The sequence below is a fragment of the Harmonia axyridis genome, chromosome 6 (assembly GCF_914767665.1).
Source record: "Harmonia axyridis chromosome 6, icHarAxyr1.1, whole genome shotgun sequence".
Classification (NCBI taxonomy): domain Eukaryota; kingdom Metazoa; phylum Arthropoda; class Insecta; order Coleoptera; family Coccinellidae; genus Harmonia; species Harmonia axyridis.
In genome coordinates, this window is record NC_059506.1 from 6745821 (window position 1) to 6766774 (window position 20954).

Genomic DNA, 20954 nt, shown 5'->3' on the forward strand with positions numbered 1-20954 from the left:
AGAAAAAATCAGAACATTCCTGAATAAGTGGCTATCTATCGGCAAAATACCTACTAGTTGGTGTAATTCGGAGGTTGTGCTTCTATTCAAAAAGGGCGAAAATACAGATATAGAGAATTATAGACCTGTTATCACACCTATATAAGCTCTTCATGAAAGTTATATTGGCATTCTATGATCTCACTTTTTTTTACAGAGAGTTGGTATTCCGTCACTCCGGAGATGCCAGAAAAACTGCAGAGAGGTTGAAAACTGATGTCATAATTGTTGGGTTTTGTGGAGATGGAGGAAATGCCATACAGTTCGCCTTCACTTGTAACAAAGGTAAGGAAGTAAAATGATATATGATTCATTCCGGAACTTCACAGTCCTGGAACATTGAATGATACAATGATAGAGAGACGAAATTCATATCGAATACCAAGAGAAGAAATAAACCCAACGGTCAACATCAAGAGAAGACATTCATACAAAATTCCTATTGAAATAAAAAAAAATCAGGTTTAAGAAAATATTGGATGCAAAGATTTTCTCTCTTCAATCGATTCGACGAAGGAATCAAGCTTGACGACGGGAAGTTATAGATAATTTTCTTTTTATACTTTGAATATAAGTTATATTGGCATTCTCTGATCGCACTTTTTTTACAGAGAGTTGGTATTCCGTCACTCCGGAGTTTATCGCCAGAAAAACTGCAGACTGATGTCATAATTGATGGGTTTTGTGTAATGGAGGAAATGCCATACAGTTCGCCTTCACTTGTAACAAAGGTAAGGAAATAAAATGATATATGATTCATATAAAAACAAAATTAATATCAGTGATAGTAATCGACATCGACATGATAGAGAAATATGTCCCGAAGAGATCTATCAGACCCGAGGGTTTTCCCTGTTGGTTTTCCTTTGAATCAATTAAGTTAACGAAAAGAAAGAAAGCTCATAAAAAGTTCCGTAGAACCGATGACTGTTCTTTGTAAACAATGTAAGAAACTGATTGAAAGAGATTACTCTGATTATATTGCACATATCGAAAATAATATATCTAAAAATCCAAAGAATCCAAGAAAGTTAGCGAAATTGATTTGTTTAATTTATCCTTGTCCGAATTCAAGCGGAGAGTGATACTGTTTTAGCCCTTTTTGATTATTATGATGTTTAGTTTTGGCAACGTCGCGGATTCTGGGAAAGTCGAGACGTATGTATTGTCAGATAAGAGGTAGGATGTATCGGCGGTCGGAAAGAAAAGTTAAGGTTTGGTAATATAAAGTTTTTCGGTGTTTAATATAACGGTTTCGGTTCAATTCACGGACATTTGAATATATTAGGATTACAGTTCATTAGAAGGTCAGTTTGCATTGTATAAGTCCCATTTTGTTCCATTTCAATCCTTATACCCTGTTCCCTTACATCCTTATACAGTGCGGTGCTGTGTGGAAACAAGAGAGCAGTTTATATTGGTAAGACAATTTATAACATCATTTTATTGGTTCAAATATAGGGAAAATGCAACATTTTTTGGTTCTTCGAGCACGGGTTTTTTGAACTTTAATTCAAGTTTCGGTTACATTTATTTTAGTTTCAATCGGTATACAGAGTTTCGGAACTCATTTTCATTTCATTCCTAATTGTATTTGGAAATATTAATTCAGTTTATTTTGTTCGTTTATACGGTATTGAGCGAAGTAAAAACGTGCGGTAGTTTTTGTATTTTTTCAGCGGTTATCAAATACGATTCGAGTCCCAGAGTAAGCCTTGTTGCCAAGCGTACACAAAAGTATTCAATTCACAGTTTAAACTCGCGGGGTTAGTTTTCGAGTATTCTGCGCACTTGACTTTCAACAATGGGTGGAACGTCAACTGAACGGAAAATTAAGATGCTTATTGCTAAGAAAGAATCTTTATTTTCGATACTGCAGAATTTATTGGATTTGTCAAAATCATTAACAAGTGAAGTAGCTAAAACTAAATTTTTAACAATGGCCAGTTCAATTAATTCAACAAAGAATGACCTACTGAAAATAATAGATAATATAACAGAGCTCAGTTTTGAAATTAATGATGAGTTCGAACCAGACTTCAATATATTTAGAACCATTGATGAAATGTGTTGTCATATTCAATTTTCAGCGGCTAAATTGGAACGAGAACAAATTCAGAAAGATGTTTCTTCGGTTAATGTTGAACCTCAGGGAAGTTTGATACGTAATCTTCCTACACTACCGAAGATTGAATTGCCGGAATTTTCGGGAAATATTAGGGAATGGGAAACCTTTTATTCAATATTCAAGAGTTTGATACATGAAAATAAGTTACTTACGGATACTGATAAAGTGAATTATTTAGTAGGTCGTTTGAAAGGATCTGCGTTGACTATTTGTTCTTCATTAGCTCCTACTGGAGAAAATTATGAAATCATTTGGAATTCGCTTGTGGAAAAATATCAGGATAAGCGCGCTCTTGCAACTAATTATCTACGCCAAATTTTAGAGTTCAAATCGATACAGGGTGAGTCATCTAAGGGTCTCAATATATTTTTGGAAAAATTTGATTGTGCGGTACAGGCTTTGAAAAAGCTTAAATCAGATGATATGTCGGACTTCATTTTAATGCATCAGGCCCTTTCTAAGCTTGATTCTGATACGGTGAGATCGTTTGAAATGACTATTAGGGGTAATGGAATACCTACCTATGAAAATTTGATTAAGTTTGTGAAGGAACAATCGAAAATTTTGGCTCTAAATCAGCAATCAACCATTAGTAGAGGTGATAGCTATAAAACTCGTAATTCGAAATCCTTTTTTGTACATCAAAATAATTCTTGTGTAGGAATGGATCGGTCGAATATATGTATTTTTTGTAATCGGAAAAATCATTCGTTGAGTAGATGTGATAAATTTAAACAATTGTCGCCATCTAAACGATATGCTATAGTACGGGATAACAAATGGTGCTACAATTGCTTATCGCAAAATCACGGGGTAAGAGACTGTCCTTCAGAGAAATTATGTTCAGAGTGTTCCAGAAAACACCACTTCCTATTACATTTAGGACGTATACGGGGTGAACTGGAAAAATATCCAAATTCGAAATCGGATTCGAATACAAATACGTTGGTTTCAACAAATAACAATTTTTGTGCTACTGCTATGGGTGATCGGGATACTCATACGGTTTTATTGTCGACGGTTGTGGTAAATGTTTTGAACGGTTCGGGTAGTTTGAAGAAAGCTAGGTTTTTAGTAGATAGTGGCAGTCAAGTTAACTTACTTACTTATAGGTGTTGTAAGAAATTAGGATTGAAGTTTTCACAATGTTCAACGTCAATTCATGGGGTTGGATTCAGTTCAAATTCAATTAAAGGTTTTACAAGTATTATTGTTTCGTCTAGGTATGATTTTACTAAGAAATATTCTATTGAGGCATTTTTAGTAGATAAAATTACGGATAAACTTCCAATAGCCAAAATTGATCGCGGTGTTTTAAAGAATTTTGGAAATATACAATTGGCAGATGAAAAATTTGACGAACCGGCTGAAGTTGATGGCATTATGGGGGCGGATCTTTTCGCGATTATTGTGGGTAATTCGGTACCCTCAGCATCGGGATCTCCAGTGGCGGTACAAACGGTATTTGGTCATATGATTATGGGAAAGGTTCGTAAGTTAGAGTCAAAGGGGGAGTTCGGTGTATTCTTCAGTTTAGAGGAGGAGTGTCGGTTAAATGACTTGGTTAATAAATTTTGGGAGATGGAACAAGTTCCAAAGAATATTTTGCCGGACCCAGCAGAAGAAATATGCGAAAATTTATTTTCTACAACTTTCAGTAGAGATTATGAGGGACGTTTCACGGTAGCGCTTCCTTTTAAGAATTCTCCGAATACTTTGGGTAATTCTAAGACAACGGCGTTGATTCGGCTATATTCATTAGAAAGAAGGTTGGCGAAATTTCCGGAGTTTCGTTTGAGTTATAATGAGATAATGAAAGAAGCAATTCAGTTAGGATATATGCATTTGGTTGAGGATGAATATTTAAAAGATTCAGAACCTGCGTATTACATTCCTCATCATGCTATTGTTAAACAAGGTAGTTCGAGTACACCAATTCGTGTGGTTTTAGATGCTAGTACATCATCCGATAATGATGTTTCGTTGAACGACATTTTACATGGTAGTCCAAAACTACAAACAGATCTATTTTCTTTATTGCTGAATTTTAGGTTGTTTCGAATAGCGGATATTCGACGAATGTATCATCAAATAAAATTAGTTGATTATCAATGGAGGTTTCAAAGATTGCTTTGGCGTTTCAGTCCTGATGATCCGGTTCGGGTATTTGAGTTCAATCGTTTAGCATTTGGGGTAAAATCAAGTCCATATTTGGCACTTCGTACTATAAAGCAATTGATAAAAGAAGATGGATGTAGTTATCCTTTAGCAACGAAAATAGTTTCAACAGATGTTTACATAGATGATTTGGTTTGCAGCATTCCTTCGGAAGGGGAAGCATTTAATTTGTATTCACAATCAGTGTCATTATTCGCAGAAGGAAAATTCGAGTTAGTTAAGTGGTCTTCTAACTCTTTCGATCTATTGAAGTTAATTCCTAATGATCAACAACTTGTAAATTCGGTAACATTTGGATCGGAGATAAAAACTGGGTGTTATGTGTCTGTTCGGAATGTAGCGAATGGATCGTTTTATACAATGTTTTCTAGAGTTTCGTCTTGGATTTCTATTTTGCGGATTACGGTTTGGTTACTTAGATTTTTGAAGAAGCCTCCCAAGAGAAAATTTATTATAGCAGATGATTTGAAAAAAGCGGAGATCGTATTGATAAAAATTGTTCAGAATAAAGCATTCGAATCGGAAATAAGGTTATTGAATTCAGAAAAAGAGATCTATGGAAAATTACGCAAATTGACTCCTTTCATCCAAGATGGAGTACTCAGGGTGGGGGGACGATTAGAAAATTCTTCGCTTAAGTTTAGTAGCCAACACCCTATTCTAGTTCCAAGCAAAGATCCTTTTACAGTAAAATTGATTCAATACTATCATAAAATAAATTTTCATACTGGTTCATTTCTTTTGGAAGCGTTGTTAAGACAAAAATATTGGATAGTGAGTGGTCGTAATGTTATACGACACCAGATACATTCCTGTTATCGTTGTTTTAGGTTAAAGCCCAGAAATAATTATCCTCTGATGGCGAATTTGCCTGCTTCAAGAGTGAGTCCAACTAAAGTGTTTTCTCAAACGGGGGTAGATTACTTTGGACCGTTCGAAATATCACTCGGTAAGAATAGGAAAACTCAAGTATATAAGGGATATGTTTGTTTGTTTATATGTATGAGCGTAAAAGCAGTTCATTTGGAACTCGTCAGTTCCTTATCTACGGATCATTTTTTGCAAGCGTTTAAACGGTTTTTATCTCGACGGGGTACTTGTAATGTTCTGTATTCAGATAGGGGCACTAACTTTGTGGGTGCTAAAAAAGTTCTTCGTGAAATTAATGAATTTATTAATTCGGATCAGTTTATAACTTCTTTTCAAAGTGAATTAGCTTTGAATGGTATTGAGTGGAAATTTAATACGGCCGGGGCACCCCACATGGGCGGTTTGTGGGAGAGCAACGTTAAATCGGCTAAGAATCTGATCTATAAAGTAATAGGTAATCAGATACTAACTTTTGAAGAGTTCAGCACTCTTCTTACGCAGGTTGAAGCTTTATTAAATTCACGCCCTCTTTGTCGTTTGTCATCAGATTCAAGTGCACCGGAAGCATTAACACCTTCACATTTTTTGACAATGTCACCATTGAAATATATTCCATCGCATGATTTGTCGGATATCAAGTTGAATAGGCTTGATCGTTTTCAACTGATTGACCGGATGGTTCAGGATTTCTGGAAGCGCTGGAAATTAGAGTATCTAACGACCTTACAAACGCGGGAGAAATGGCATTTGAAATGTTCAAATATTGAAGTTGGCACGGTAGCCATATTAAAGTGTGAAAATTCGCCACCACTGCATTGGCCATTGGCGTTGGTCACAGCGGTCCATCCCGGAAAAGATGGTATAGTTCGTAATGTAACGGTGAAAACGAGTAAAGGTACCTATACACGACCTGTAGTAAAGGTATGTCCTTTACCGACCCAGTAGTCAGAAGAGTTGACTACTATATATATTTTTTTTTGGTAGGTTAATTTTTGTTTCTTTTTTGGTGAATTTTTTTCTAAGAGGGGATGATTTTGACAAGTTCATTAATGAAAGGTATTTGATTTCAAAGTGTCTGAAATTGAGTTTTCAGGGCGGGGGGTATGTTTTAGCCCTTTTTGATTATTATGATGTTTAGTTTTGGCAACGTCGCGGATTCTGGGAAAGTCGAGACGTATGTATTGTCAGATAAGAGGTAGGATGTATCGGCGGTCGGAAAGAAAAGTTAAGGTTTGGTAATATAAAGTTTTTCGGTGTTTAATATAACGGTTTCGGTTCAATTCACGGACATTTGAATATATTAGGATTACAGTTCATTAGAAGGTCAGTTTGCATTGTATAAGTCCCATTTTGTTCCATTTCAATCCTTATACCCTGTTCCCTTACATCCTTATACAGTGCGGTGCTGTGTGGAAACAAGAGAGCAGTTTATATTGGTAAGACAATTTATAACATCATTTTATTGGTTCAAATATAGGGAAAATGCAACAGATACTGTATTTGTCAAGATGTTAAAATGGGGTAGTTAATTTTTTTTTTTTATTAAGTGCTAGTATAGATCTTCATTTCATATTTATATTACCATGTTTCACGATATTGTTGATTTTATGTACGTTTATTTGTAGTGAATCCCTTATATTGGGTTTATCCTGTTGGGGTTCCAGTTATGTAAATTAATGAAAATATATTTGATATTTGATTTGATTTGAAATAAAATAAGTTCGAGAGATGCAAGATATTCCTACATTATTCTACTTCGAACACGAGAATAGAGTTTACGCATAGGATATTTACAGTAAAAATAATTCAAGTTTTTCAAATCATCAAGAATGTCTATGCCACCGTCTTCACAAGTTTTTCCTTGGCTCCTTGATGTAACAAGGCAATTCAAAATGCAGGTCTTAGTGCAGATATAAATTGGTATGGGGTGGGATTTATATGCGCACTGCCATGCTGTCGGATTACACTGAAGAGATTCTCTACAGAATCTGTTGTACAGTCAAATGTTCTTAATCAGTTTTGTACATCGTTTTAAATATGTTACTACTCTCATGATAAAAACATTGAATAATAATATGATTAAGCAATTTTGTTATCTCCAAATTGAATTTTATAAGACGTGTATTTTTCAATTAATATGGAGGATCATGTAAGGCAACAAATTTTTGATCATTCACAATGAAGTCCTGGTCCTGAGGTTCTAGTTGATCAGTATGGCATTCGTTTATCAACTGTTTAATCGAGTGTTTAATGGCAGCTGCGTTGGTAGTGATAGTGTACCAATGACCCGAACACCGATTTCTTGCAGAGCAACAATGACTTCTTCAATTGAGATTTTGAGATGAGTTGTCTTTACCTGATCTTTAGTGAAGTAGTAGGCTATCGGTTGTTTCCAAAAGTTATAAAATCCATGCATCAACCCGTCCGAAGATGATTGCGATTAAATAGTCAAACCATTTGGCAACATTGTGAACAAAAAGTTATAAAGTGTTCTGTGTCGTATTAGCAGTAATGACCACCATTGGCGCTATTATCGTCAGTCAATTATCAGGTGTCATTCATTCATAACTCATAACATTTCAAAACATTTGTCATCTTGTAAACAAAAAACAAAGTTAATTTTTGCCGAAAATGTCGAGTGATGTGCTTCGAAATGTCGGAAACTTGCAGAAGTTTATTGTTTATTTGTATAGTAATCAATGAAAATTCACAAAGATCCTACCATTTTAACCCATCAAAATTACATGGGGAGTCATAAATACAATGGTATATACAGGCATATGAATATACACAAATTACAGGCATATGAATATACATAAATATTATTAAAATTATATAAAGCAGTCAAATAACGTTACTTGTAAAGGTAATATAAAACAATGGACATTTTTACACGAGTAACATACATTTTTTCACTTTATAGGATCTGTGAAGTACTCTTCCAATCTGTAGTAGGCTTTCCGCACCAGTTCTGTCTTGAGTACATTCCGTAATTTTTTGTTGCTCAGTTCCTTATATCTTTCCGGCAGGCTGTTATATATTTTTACCGCTTGGTGGTTTATACTTAGTTGGGTCGTGGCCAGTCTGTGGTGGGTGATGATGAGCTTACTTGCATTCCTGGTGTTGTACTCATGGTTGAAGTTATTGAGCTGTAAACTATGTTTATGGTCATGGATATAGGCGACACAGGCGAGTATAAATAAGGATGTCAAAGTAAGGATGTTTTCCTGCCTGAATAAATGTCTACAGCTCGATGTTTTATCTGCATTGCATATTATTCGTAAAGCCATTTTTTGCTTGACGAATATGCGCTCCCTTCCTGGCATGTTTCCCCAAGCAAGTACTCCGTACGAAATAGCCGAGTGAAAAAAGCCAAAATAAGCCACCTTCTTATGACGAAGATTGCTCTAGAAAGACTCTTAACAAGTTCATTTATATGGTATGAGAACTTTAGATCTGACTGGATTTGAATTCCAAGGAATTTGAGGCAGTTTGTCTCAGAGTCTCTAGGTGTGAAGCACAATGATTGTGTCTTTTCCGAGTTCATCCTCATTCTATTAGCATTAAACCATTGTTGAGCATCCGCCAATGTCTTTCTTCTGCTATCATCTAGTTCCTGTTGGTTGAGGGCCGAATGGAGGAAGCTGGTGTCATCCACAAACATAACCACATCCACCTGTTCTATATTCGCGGGCAGATCATTAACGTATACCAGAAAAAGAATTGGTCCCAAGATTGATCCCTGTGGAACTCCACTTTCAACCAGTTCCCAGTTAGAGTATTCTTCACCTATTTGTACTTGTTGGTACCTTTTTTCTAGGTAGCTGGTCATCAACTTCATAGCAACTCCCCTTATTCCATAGAAACTCAACTTCTTTAGCAAAAAAGAAAGAGGGGCCCTATATTTACGATAGAGGACAAATATATATTGGTTGATATTGTACAAAACAATCAAACAGTAAATTCCAAAAAGTACTGTTGGGAGACACAAATTACTAAAGAGTATACTTCAGGAGCTTCCTGTCCACGATCTACTGCTGTTCTAAAAAATTGCTGGAAAAATTTGAAAGCAGAAGGGAGAAATTTTGCAGCTGACGAGAGGCAAGCGAGAATTAAGAGAGGTGAGAAAATATATTTTTCTGTGCATAACACAGTGTGATGATTTTTTCATGTGTTTATTGCAATGTTGTGTTATTTGATTTCAGGTGGAGGTTTGAAGAAATATGTGGCTGTGGATCCCATTATATTTCGGGTCATAGACCTGATTCGTCCCACTGCAGTAGGGCTGATCAATCCATATGACACAGATAGTGTACTTGGCAATAGTAAGTAGGCCAAAGCAACCTTACTTATAGTGTCAAATAATATACTTTTGTAAACATAACTTTATTGGTGTTTTCAGCTATGAGCCAAAATGAAGACAATTGTATTCCAGAAATAGAGGTTTTGGGAGATACTCAGGTGAATGTGAGTAAAATTTTATTCTTGCAATGAAATGATAATTAAATGAGGAATATTGTTTTTGGAACAAAGTTCATTTATGCGGCTTGTGGTAGGTGTTGACTGGTAGGAATCGTCACATAAGAAAAAAGCATTATGCCCCCTCTATGAGACTTGCTCTCTTGAATATATGGCATGTCAATTTGATATAATATAATGAATAGTATTATCAGGAATAAAATATATGTTACGGTGGCGGAGGAGTTTGGGAAAAGGATATATAGGTATAGTATTGCTTGGTATTACATGATAATTTCTACTGTCAACACCTACCGCAAGCTGCTTGAAGAAACTATGTTCCTGATTTGAAATAGGGATATATAAGTCAATAACTGAATTCTTAACAATATTCCGAAGTGTTTTTTTCCTCAAAAATGGGGTATTTGCACCAATTCTACATTTTTATAGATTTCATGATCCATATTTTATGGAAATTTTCATCAATAAGAAATTTCCTGTAGAATTAATAATGAATAACTTATTTGAATAATGCTAAGCACTGAATGTGATTATTTTTATTTGCAGGTGCAGGGTGGCAGTAACTTAAATGGAGACTGGTCCCAATATACACCGGGGCAGATGAGGACGCCCAGAACAACTATCTTGAGAAAACTGCCACAGAGTTCTGTTGATATTGACGAAAATGGTTCCTTTGTTTTAAATTTAGAAGGGTTTCTGAGTGCAGATGGAGGCCGTTGGTGTTCGATGAGTCAGACCATACAGGAGGCCCAAATCCTCCGTGAAGCCAATATTGAGATGAAGGCCGTTGGGGTTCGATGAGTCGGACCATACAGGAGGCCCAAATCCTCCGTGAAGCCAACATTGAGATATAGGCCGTTGGTGTTCGATGAGTCAGACCATACAGGAGGCCCAAATCCTCCGTGAAGCCAACATTGAGATGGAGGCCGTTGGTGTTCGATGAGTCAGACCATACAGGAGGCCCAAATCCTCCGTGAAGCCAACATTGAGATGGAGGCGCTTGGTGTTCGATGAGTCAGACCCTACAGGAGGCCCAAATCCTCCGTGAAGCTAACATTGAGATGGAGGCCGTTGGTGTTCGATGAGTCAGACCATACAGGAGGCGCAAATCCTCCGTGAAGCCAACATTGAGATGGAGGCGTTTGGTGTTCGATGAGTCAGACCATACAGGAGGCCCAAATCCTCCGTGAAGCCAACATTGAGATGGAGGCGTTTGGTGTTCGATGAGTCAGACCATACAGGAGGCCCAAATCCTCCGTGAAGCCAACATTGAGATGGAGGCCGTTGGTGTTCGATGAGTCAGACCATACAGGAGGCCCAAATCCTCCGTGAAGCCAACATTGAGATGGAGGCCGTTGGTGTTCGATGAGTCAGACCATACAGGAGGCCCAAATCCTCCGTGAAGCCAACATTGAGATGGAGGCCGTTGGTGTTCGATGAGTCAGACCATACAGGAGGCCCAACTCCTCCGTGAAGCCAACATTGAGATGGGGGCCGTTGGTGTTCGATGAGTCAGACCATACAGGAGGCCCAAATCCTCCGTGAAGCCAACATTGAGATGGAGGCCGTTGGTGTTCGATGAGTCAGACCATACAGGAGGCCCAAATCCTCCGTGAAGCCAACATTGAGATGGAGGCGTTTGGTGTTCGATGAGTCAGACCATACAGGAGGCCCAAATCCTCCGTGAAGCCAACATTGAGATGGAGGCCGTTGGTGTTCGATGAGTCAGACCATGCAGGAGGCCCAAATCCTCCGTGAAGCCAACATTGAGATGGAGGCCGTTGGTGTTCGATGAGTCAGACCATACAGGAGGCCCAAATCCTCCGTGAAGCCAACATTGAGATGGAGGCCGTTGGTGTTCGATGAGTCAGACCATACAGGAGGCCCAACTCCTCCGTGAAGCCAACATTGAGATGGGGGCCGTTGGTGTTCGATGAGTCAGACCATACAGGAGGCCCAAATCCTCCGTGAAGCCAACATTGAGATGGAGGCCGTTGGTGTTCGATGAGTCAGACCATACAGGAGGCCCAAATCCTCCGTGAAGCCAACATTGAGATGGAGGCGTTTGGTGTTCGATGAGTCAGACCATACAGGAGGCCCAAATCCTCCGTGAAGCCAACATTGAGATGGAGGCCGTTGGTGTTCGATGAGTCAGACCATGCAGGAGGCCCAAATCCTCCGTGAAGCCAACATTGAGATGGAGGCCGTTGGTGTTCGATGAGTCAGACCATACAGGAGGCCCAAATCCTCCGTGAAGCCAACATTGAGATGGAGGCGTTTGGTGTTCGATAAGTCAGACCATACAGGAGGCCCAAATCCTCCGTGAAGCCAAACTTGAGATGGAGGCCGTTGGTGTTCGATGAGTCAGACCATACAGGAGGCCCAAATCCTCCGTGAAGCCAACATTGAGATGGAGGCCGTTGGTGTTCGATGAGTCAGACCATACAGGAGGCCCAAATCCTCCGTGAAGCCAACATTGAGATGGAGGCCGTTGGTGTTCGATGAGTCAGACCATACAGGAGGCCCAACTCCTCCGTGAAGCCAACATTGAGATGGAGGCCGTTGGTGTTCGATGAGTCAGACCATACAGGAGGCCCAAATCCTCCGTGAAGCCAACATTGAGATGGAGGCCGTTGGTGTTCGATGAGTCGGACCATACAGGAGGCCCAAATCCTGCGTGAAGCCAACATTGAGATGGAGGCGTTTGGTGTTCGATGAGTCAGACCATACAGGAGGCCCAAATCCTCCGTGAAGCCAACATTGAGATGGAGGCCGTTGGTGTTCGATGAGTCAGACCATGCAGAAGGCCCAAATCCTCCGTGAAGCCAACATTGAGATGGAGGCCGTTGGTGTTCGATGAGTCAGACCATACAGGAGGCCCAAATCCTCCGTGAAGCCAACATTGAGATGGAGGCCGTTGGTGTTCGATGAGTCAGACCATACAGGAGGCCCAACTCCTCCGTGAAGCCAACATTGAGATGGAGGCCGTTGGTGTTCGATGAGTCAGACCATACAGGAGGCCCAAATCCTCCGTGAAGCCAACATTGAGATGGAGGCCGTTGGTGTTCGATGAGTCAGACCATACAGGAGGCCCAAATCCTCCGTGAAGCCAACATTGAGATGGAGGCGTTTGGTGTTCGATGAGTCAGACCATACAGGAGGCCCAAATCCTCCGTGAAGCCAACATTGAGATGGAGGCCGTTGGTGTTCGATGAGTCAGACCATACAGGAGGCCCAAAACCTCCGTGAAGCCAACATTGAGATGGAGGCGCTTGGTGTTCGATGAGTCAGACCATACAGGAGGCCCAAATCTTCCGTGAAGCCAACATTGAGATAGAGGCCGTTGGTGTTCGATGAGTCAGACCATACGGGAGGCCCAAATCCTCCGTGAAGCCAATATTGAGATGGAGGCCGTTGGTGTTCGATGAGTCAGACCATACAGGAGGCCCAAATCCTCCGTGAAGCCAACATTGAGATGGAGGCTGTTGGTGTTCGATGAGTCAGACCATACAGGAGGCCCAAATCCTCCGTGAAGCCAATATTGAGATGGAGGCCGTTGGTGTTCGATGAGTCAGACCATACAGGAGGCCCAAATCCTCCGTGAAGCCAACATTGAGATGGAGGCGTTTGGTGTTCGATGAGTCAGACCATACAGGAGGCCCAAATCCTCCGTGAAGCCAACATTGAGATGGAGGCCGTTGGTGTTCGATGAGTCAGACCATACAGGAGGCCCAAATCCTCCGTGAAGCCAACATTGAGATGAAGGCGCTTGGTGTTCGATGAGTCAGAGCATACAGGAGGCCCAAATATTTGTAACGGTTCAATTTACACCATTTGATATTTCGGTTGGTACTACGCCCTCTAGAGGTTGATTGTTGATTCAACTCGGAATGTTCCGTATTAATATAAATTTGATTTTATTATGGAACAGTTATTTCCGGATAAGTGAGGTCGAATATCATTACTGTGGGGAAATATTTTATAGTTTCTGGATCTTGTATTACTTTTCTTCTGTGTGGGAAGTTTCGTTTGACAACTGGTAGATTCTGTGGTTATGGATTGTCAAAATGGAGGTTATCGGCGATTTGAGATAATTTTTGGAGAGAAGTTTTTTTGGAAAGAAAGTTTGCCTGATTGAAGAATATATGATCTAGAATCATCCTTGTTAGAGGCGATTATTTCTTCAATTTGGGTAATTCCCTGTATGGTTTATGGTATTGAGAATATTTCTGGGAAATACGTTTTATACGTGATTATGAAATTTTCTTCCACAAGGCCCATCTCTTGTACTGAATTTACTCTGAAGATCTGAGAGGTATGATATCATTTCTATATCTTGAGCTGTTGTCTGAAATTTCTGTTTTATTAGGATTCGCTTCCCGCCGATTAGTTCGAATAACTGTTGAACTTATACGAAGAATATCAAGAAGATCCTTTTCCCTCGAACAACAACTGAGAGGTATAAATTCCGTTTCATTTTGTGAACAATATCTTATTGTCTTTTATTAGGGTCCTAGTGCCTGGGTTGAATTGAAGAATCCTAGTGCCTGGTTGGATTGAGAATCCTAGTGCCTGGATCACTGTTTGGAATCCTAGTGCCTGGTAAGAGTCTGGTTGGATTTGAAGAGTCCTAGTGACTGATTACGTTCAAGAATTCTGGAGTCTGGTATATGGTATGGTTTGAGTTTATGGTTTTTGATTCTCTGGTAAATTTCTGGTGCAGTTCTGGTGGATGGTATTTTCTGATAGATGGTACAGTTCGAGTACATAGTATATTGCTGGCATATGGTGTACCTCGAGTAGATGGTATATTCTACGTATAGAGATCTCACCGTTAGATTTGCTGTCAAGTCAACCTTCAATATTGATTTTGTATAAGGTAACCGGTGCTTGCACTGGGTATTGTATTGAGATTTAGTTTTAGAAGTAACGATTTAGTGTACTGATGGTAAATCAGTCATTGGAATAGGAGTTAACGGTTATATTATTAATTTTCTGTCCATTGACAGTTATATTTGAAATATATTGAATAAAAGTTGTTTCATGCTCATTATTTACTGTCGAAATTGTAAACAGTTTGCGGTGAGGTGCACTTCACTAACTGGCCATTTATTTTAACAACTATAATACTTGTGTATCCCTTCAGGATTTGTGACTGGGATTTATTATCACTTTATTCAACCTGCTATTTTATACCAGCCAGTTATTACAACCACTGTATTTGTATATTCCTTCTGGATTTGTGGTTTAGGTCAATCTTCTTGTTTACTTGGTTATTTTTCTGGTTTAGTATCTGGTATATTTGGAGTTTGTTGAACTCCGTTTACGTTTAGTTTTGGTACTGAGGTACTGAAGTTTTAGGTTAAGCCTTAGCCAAGTGTAGGCTAATTAAGGATTCTGTTGTCAGGATTAGGTTAGGTATTATAGGTTATAGGAAGCCCTTCTGGTATTTGTTAGTATTAGGTAAAGTTTTTGGGAAGCCCTTCTGGCTCTTGGTAACTTTGAGAATTCCTTTTTTTTTATTTTTTTTATTATCAACCACTGCATAAATTTTAATTTTATTAAACGTTTGACTTGAGTGATTTGTTTTACTGCTACTCTGGTAGAGGAGTACGCAAGTTATTCTTAAGACAGGCATATCTCTACCTGGCGCCCATTATTACCTTCCATCTAATTTTGAAGAACTCACTCCCATCTTCACTGAGTGTAGTCGCGAGCCGAATTTAGCCTTGTGACCGGCTTACTCAAGGTCGACACGTCACAAATTGGCGCCCAACGTGGGGCCCAAGAGTCTATTCTATCTGACTTGCAGTGGTTGATCGGTCTTGTCGTTATTATTGATATTTTTCGTATTCCGTTAGTTTTCAAAGCTACCTTGTTATAAATTCTTTCTGTAGTGTCGATTTCCGTTGTATTTATTGGCGCGGCCAATATTTTGTATATTTGAGGTTAGGTAAGATTGGGCTTTCGGTATTTTGTTAAGTATGGAGGGTCGAATGGACGTGAATCGTCTCGACAAAGATGAATTAGGTTATGAATTGGCTATTAGAGGTGTAGGTGACGTGCATACGGTTGTTGAGATGAGAAAGAGTCTTAGAGGTTATTTGAGGTTAGAAAAATCGGGAATTAAAACCAAGTATCCACCATATCCATATCGGTTCGAAGATGACTCAAAGGTAATAGAAAACTCGATTTCGTTGTTTCAAGGAGAATTATTAGACTTTTCGGGTGATGAAAAGAGTCCATCTTTTCTGAAGACGTCCACACGCTTGGTACATTTGTTTAAGCGGGCGGAAAGATCTCAAGCGCTCTCAGAAGAAGAACAGGTTCTCCGGTCAGGTTATTTAGCGAAAATAGTTGGATTACAGGCGGAACTGGGGTCGCGAGCAAGGAAATATAGGAGATTGTCGATGCAAACTCAGTCACCTCTGGAGTTAAGCATGCTGATGGATAAAGCTGGTATATCTGATTCATCGTCGGAATCTGAGTCGGATGACGCCACAGTTAGTGATATAGTTCACCGGACCACTAATACAGCTTCATCTCCTCAATGTAAGGTACCTTCAGTATCAGTAGCAAAATGGAACATTATCAAATTTAGTGGAGATAATTCTAAATGTTCCCTGAGTTCTTTCCTTGAAAATGTTGAGGAATTGTCTATTTCCCGTAACGTTACAGAGGAGCAGTTGTTTTTGTCTGCCAGCGATCTATTTGTGGGTAAGGCTCTTATCTGGTTCCGATCTGTCCGGTCCACCTTGTCAACGTGGTCTCAGCTGGTTGATGAACTGAGAAAACAGTTTCTCCCTCCTAATTATAACGAGAAACTTTTCGATGAGATTAAACGCCGAACACAGGGCCCTGATGAAAGCATTGGTTTGTATCTGGCAATGATGGACACTATGTTCAAACGTCTTACTGTACCCGTCAATGAGGATGCTCGACTGAGAATCCTTCTTCGTAATATCTCACCCTTTTACCAGAGTCAGTTAGGTTTGACTAACATCACCTCGATTTCGCAACTGTTGGATATCGGAAGACAACTCGAGGCTCGCAAAGAATCCATCGAATCCTTTGTACCTCCTCCCCGAAATAGGAGCTCTCTGATGGAACCTGATCTAGCATACGTATATGCAGAACAACCATCTGCCTCTTCTGTTGATGTAGGTGCCGCTTCTGCTGATGTAAGTACCTCTTCGGCTGAGGTAAATGCAGTATTGATTTGCTGGAATTGTAAGCAACCCGGTCATGCTGCTAGGGATTGTAAGATGACCAAAAATAAGTACTGTTTCAAGTGTGGTCGTCCAGGTTCCACTGTTCGGACCTGTCCTAAGTGTAAGCCGTCGGAAAACTGAGGGGGAAGACCTCTAATGGCAGTATGTGTGCCTTCCCTCGTTTCTCTGCCCGTGATCGTTTACCTTTGCACCAAAAAGCTCTGTTGGATTATGTGTTGGCGCATGCACAAAATGATGAACGTCCATATTTGTGTGTTTCTGTTTTTGATGTTAAGTTGTTAGGTCTTTTAGATTCAGGTGCTTCATGCACGATTATTGGAGGTCCTGGATGGACAATGTTGAAGAAATTGAATCTTAGTATTAATGTCGATAATGTTGTTTCTTGTAGAGTCGCTAATGGACAAAGTTGTTCGAGTATCGGTTCGGTGGATTTACCGATTAAGCTTGAAAATAAAGTTAAGATGATTTCAGCCTTAGTAGTTCCTGAGTTGCCGCACTCTTTAATCCTAGGCATTGATTTTTGGAGGAAGTTTGGTGTCGTACCGGATCTTCGTTGTGGGAAATGGGTATTTCAACGAGATGCCGATGTATCTGTGGATGCGATTGCATCAGAGGAACACCTTACCCCTGAGCAATCTAGGATACTGAATGAGGTTGTGCAGGAGGCTTTTCAAAACATGGGTGACGAGTTAGGATGTACTAAACTGGTGGAACATGAGATCAAAACCTCGTGTCGTCCCATTAAGCAGAGGTATTATCCTGTGAGTCCGGTAATGCAGGGTCATATTGATGCAGAGTTAGACAACTTACTGGAGCAGGGCATTGTCGAACCTTCGACCAGCCCCTGGTCATCCCCGATTCTTCTTGTTAAAAAGAAGGATGGCTCGTACCGATTCTGCGTTGATTACAGGAAATTGAATGCCGTCACAGAAAAAGATGCGTATCCTCTCCCCTATATAAATTCTACCTTGGATCGGCTCCGCAACGCCAAGTTCTTGTCCTCTATGGACATTAAGTCGGCTTATTTTCAAGTGCCCTTAGAAGCATCCTCTCGACCTTTAACTGCGTTCACAGTACCCAATAGAGGTCTGTTTCAATTCCTCCGTCTGCCTATGGGACTGTCTAATAGTCCGGCTACCTTCCAGCGTTTGGTTGACAGAGTTCTTGGTCCGGATTTGGAACCATATGTGTTTGTCTATTTAGATGACATAATAATAATTACTGATACCTTCGAGAAGCATGTAGAGGTATTAAAGGAAGTCTTTAAACGACTCAAAGCGGCTAACTTAACTGTTTCAAAGAAGAAGTGTCATTTTTGTCGACCGGAACTCTTGTATTTAGGTTATATAGTGGACTCTAAAGGTCTAAGAATGGATCCGGCGAAGGTTCAGGCTATTTTGAACATACCAGTCCCCACTTCTGTTTCGGAGGTTCGACGTATACTGGGTTTGGCTTCATGGTACCGGAGATTCGTACCAAACTTTGCGGATCTGACTGCTCCCTTAACGGAGCTACTCAAGAAAAATCGATCCTTCATATGGAGTTCCCAATGTGATGAGGCTTTGATTAGGTTGAAGGAATGTTTGATTAGTGCCCCTGTTTTGTCTTGTCCGGATTTTTCGAGGTCGTTCACCATTCAGTGTGATGCTTCCGGTTATGGGATTGGTGCTGTATTAACTCAGCAACAAGAGGATGGAGAAAAGGTGATATGCTATCTTTCCAGGTCTTTAACCCGGTTAGAACGCAATTACACCACTACGGAACGTGAATGCCTTGCCGTTCTATGGGCGATAGAGAAGCTGCGACCGTATATTGAAGGGTCACATTTCTCTGTTATCACCGATCACGCTAGTTTGCTCTGGCTGGATCGACTGAATTCACCTTCTGGTAGATTAGCCCGGTGGGCTATCAGACTTCAACAGTATGACTATACCATTGTCCACCGTAAAGGTAAAGATAACATCGTACCTGATACCTTGTCTGGGGCGGTACCTATCATCGATACTGTTGATACTCCTCAGAGTCATTCCTCGGATTTGTGGTATGAAAAACTTCTAGGAAAAGTGACTCATGCCCCTCACCGGTTCCCATCCTGGCAAATTATTCAGGGTAAGCTTTTCAAAAATGTAACACCTCGAATTCCCGAACTAGCCTCCGATTCTGATTACTGGAGAGAAGTTGTTCCTCGTCCTCAAAGAAAATCTCTAATTAGGCAGGTCCATGAATCTCTACTTCATGTGGGAGTTTTCAAAACTTATAGTAAGTTGGCACAACGGTATTACTGGCCAAAGATGCGATATGACGTGGCTTCGTTTATTCGCTGCTGCAGAACCTGTCATGCCATCAAACCGAGCCAGGAGAAGCCTTCTGGCCTCATGCTCTCCAAACAGGTCTCAATTTCTCGACCATTCGAGCTTCTGTCTGCGGATTTGGTTGGTCCTTTGCCTCGGTCTCGCTCCGGTAACCAGTATATTTTCGTCGTCGCGGATTGTTTCAGCAAGTTCCCACTTCTTTTCCCACTGCGTACGGCTACCGCATCAGCCATTGTAAAAATACTGGATACACATGTCTTTCCTGTCTTTGGGTGTCCCAATTCCATCATTGTCGATAATGGCGTACAGTTCCGGTCTAAAGAATTCGTTAAATTTTTAGAATCTTATAATGTTAACGTTCAGTATACCGCGCTATATCATCCTCAAGCTAATCCGGTCGAAAGAATTAATAGGGTTATAAAAACCATGTTAAGGTCCTACCTGTCAGAAGATCAGAGAGGTTGGGATAGACAGTTAAACCAGGTTGGGTTAGCTATTCGTTCCTCAAAGCACGAAGTCACCGGTTACTCTCCAAGTTTTATTGTTTTTGGAAGGGAAGTTTCGTGTAAGGGTGAAAATACCTGCCCTGAACAGATTAATTTCGACAGGTCTGCTTTGACTAAGGACCGGGAAAAAGCTTTCGAGAGAATATATGGTGACGTTAAGATTAAGTTAGCGAGAGCGTACGAGGCCAATAGTCGAACTTACAACCTTCGACGTCGGGATGTCCAATACACGGTTAATCAGTTAGTATGGAGGAGAAATCAGGTACTTTCGGACGCCGCTAAATATTTTACAGCTAAGCTGGCACCGAAGTATGTTGGACCTTTCTTGGTTTACGCGCGGGTATCCCCTTGGACTTATGAACTGCAGAGTGAGGACGGTAAATACCAGGGAGTCTGGCATATAAAGGACTTAAAAGCTCATCCACCGGATCAACTGACGGATGAACACTTGTCTGACTAATTTTGGCTGTTTTTGTTTTTGCTTGGGTTAAAGGATGGTTAACCCTTGCCTTGAGCATAAATTGACTAGGGTGGTCACTACCCCCATCTGGTGGCTGACATATGCTTAACATCTTTTGTATCGTCAGAACCACGATAGCAACATGCTATAATATTCATCTCCGTTTCAATTTGCTGAGATTGGACTTTTGAAGTTGATTCAAGTGTGACAATTCTGGTTTTGGTTTTGTCGGTATTGCAGTTTTTGCTGGTGTCGTTTCTTTAGGATTCATTGAAGTATTGTCGTTATTTGGTTTACCGTATTTGGCTTTTTGAAGTTACTGGCAGAAAAAAAATTTGACCCTTCTGGTAAAAATTTTTTTAAAGTAAGGGGGGATTTGTAACGGTTCAATTTACACCATTTGATATTTCGGTTGGTACTACACGCCCTCTAGAGGTTGATTGTTGATTCAACTCGGAATGTTCCGTATTAATATAAATTTGATTTTATTATGGAACAGTTATTTCCGGATAAGTGAGGTCGAATATCATTACTGTGGGGAAATATTTTATAGTTTCTGGATCTTGTATTACTTTTCTTCTGTGTGGGAAGTTTCGTTTGACAACTGGTAGATTCTGTGGTTATGGATTGTCAAAATGGAGGTTATCGGCGATTTGAGATAATTTTTGGAGAGAAGTTTTTTTGGAAAGAAAGTTTGCCTGATTGAAGAATATATGATCTAGAATCATCCTTGTTAGAGGCGATTATTTC

At 40.0% G+C, this 20954-nt stretch overlaps 1 protein-coding gene and 1 long non-coding RNA gene across 3 annotated transcripts; both read left to right on the plus strand.

Annotated features, from left to right (window-relative positions):
• The first annotated feature begins 209 nt into the window (after positions 1 to 209).
• LOC123682694 lies at positions 210 to 10559 on the plus strand. Its single transcript, XM_045621459.1, has 6 exons — positions 210 to 324; positions 651 to 770; positions 9229 to 9336; positions 9421 to 9544; positions 9618 to 9682; positions 10241 to 10559. Exons 4-6 carry the CDS (start codon positions 9514 to 9516, stop codon positions 10493 to 10495), a joined length of 351 nt encoding a protein of 116 aa, XP_045477415.1. The 5' UTR covers positions 210 to 324; positions 651 to 770; positions 9229 to 9336; positions 9421 to 9513; the 3' UTR covers positions 10496 to 10559.
• A 3130-nt stretch (positions 10560 to 13689) lies between these two features.
• Positions 13690 to 15272, plus strand: LOC123682697. 2 transcript variants are annotated; one of them, XR_006747849.1, is made up of 2 exons: positions 13690 to 14153; positions 14204 to 15272. It is a non-coding gene; the product is annotated as an uncharacterized LOC123682697 (long non-coding RNA). The 2 variants fall into 2 exon arrangements; XR_006747850.1 differs by having other exon boundaries at positions 14256 to 15272.
• The last annotated feature ends 5682 nt before the right edge of the window (positions 15273 to 20954 follow it).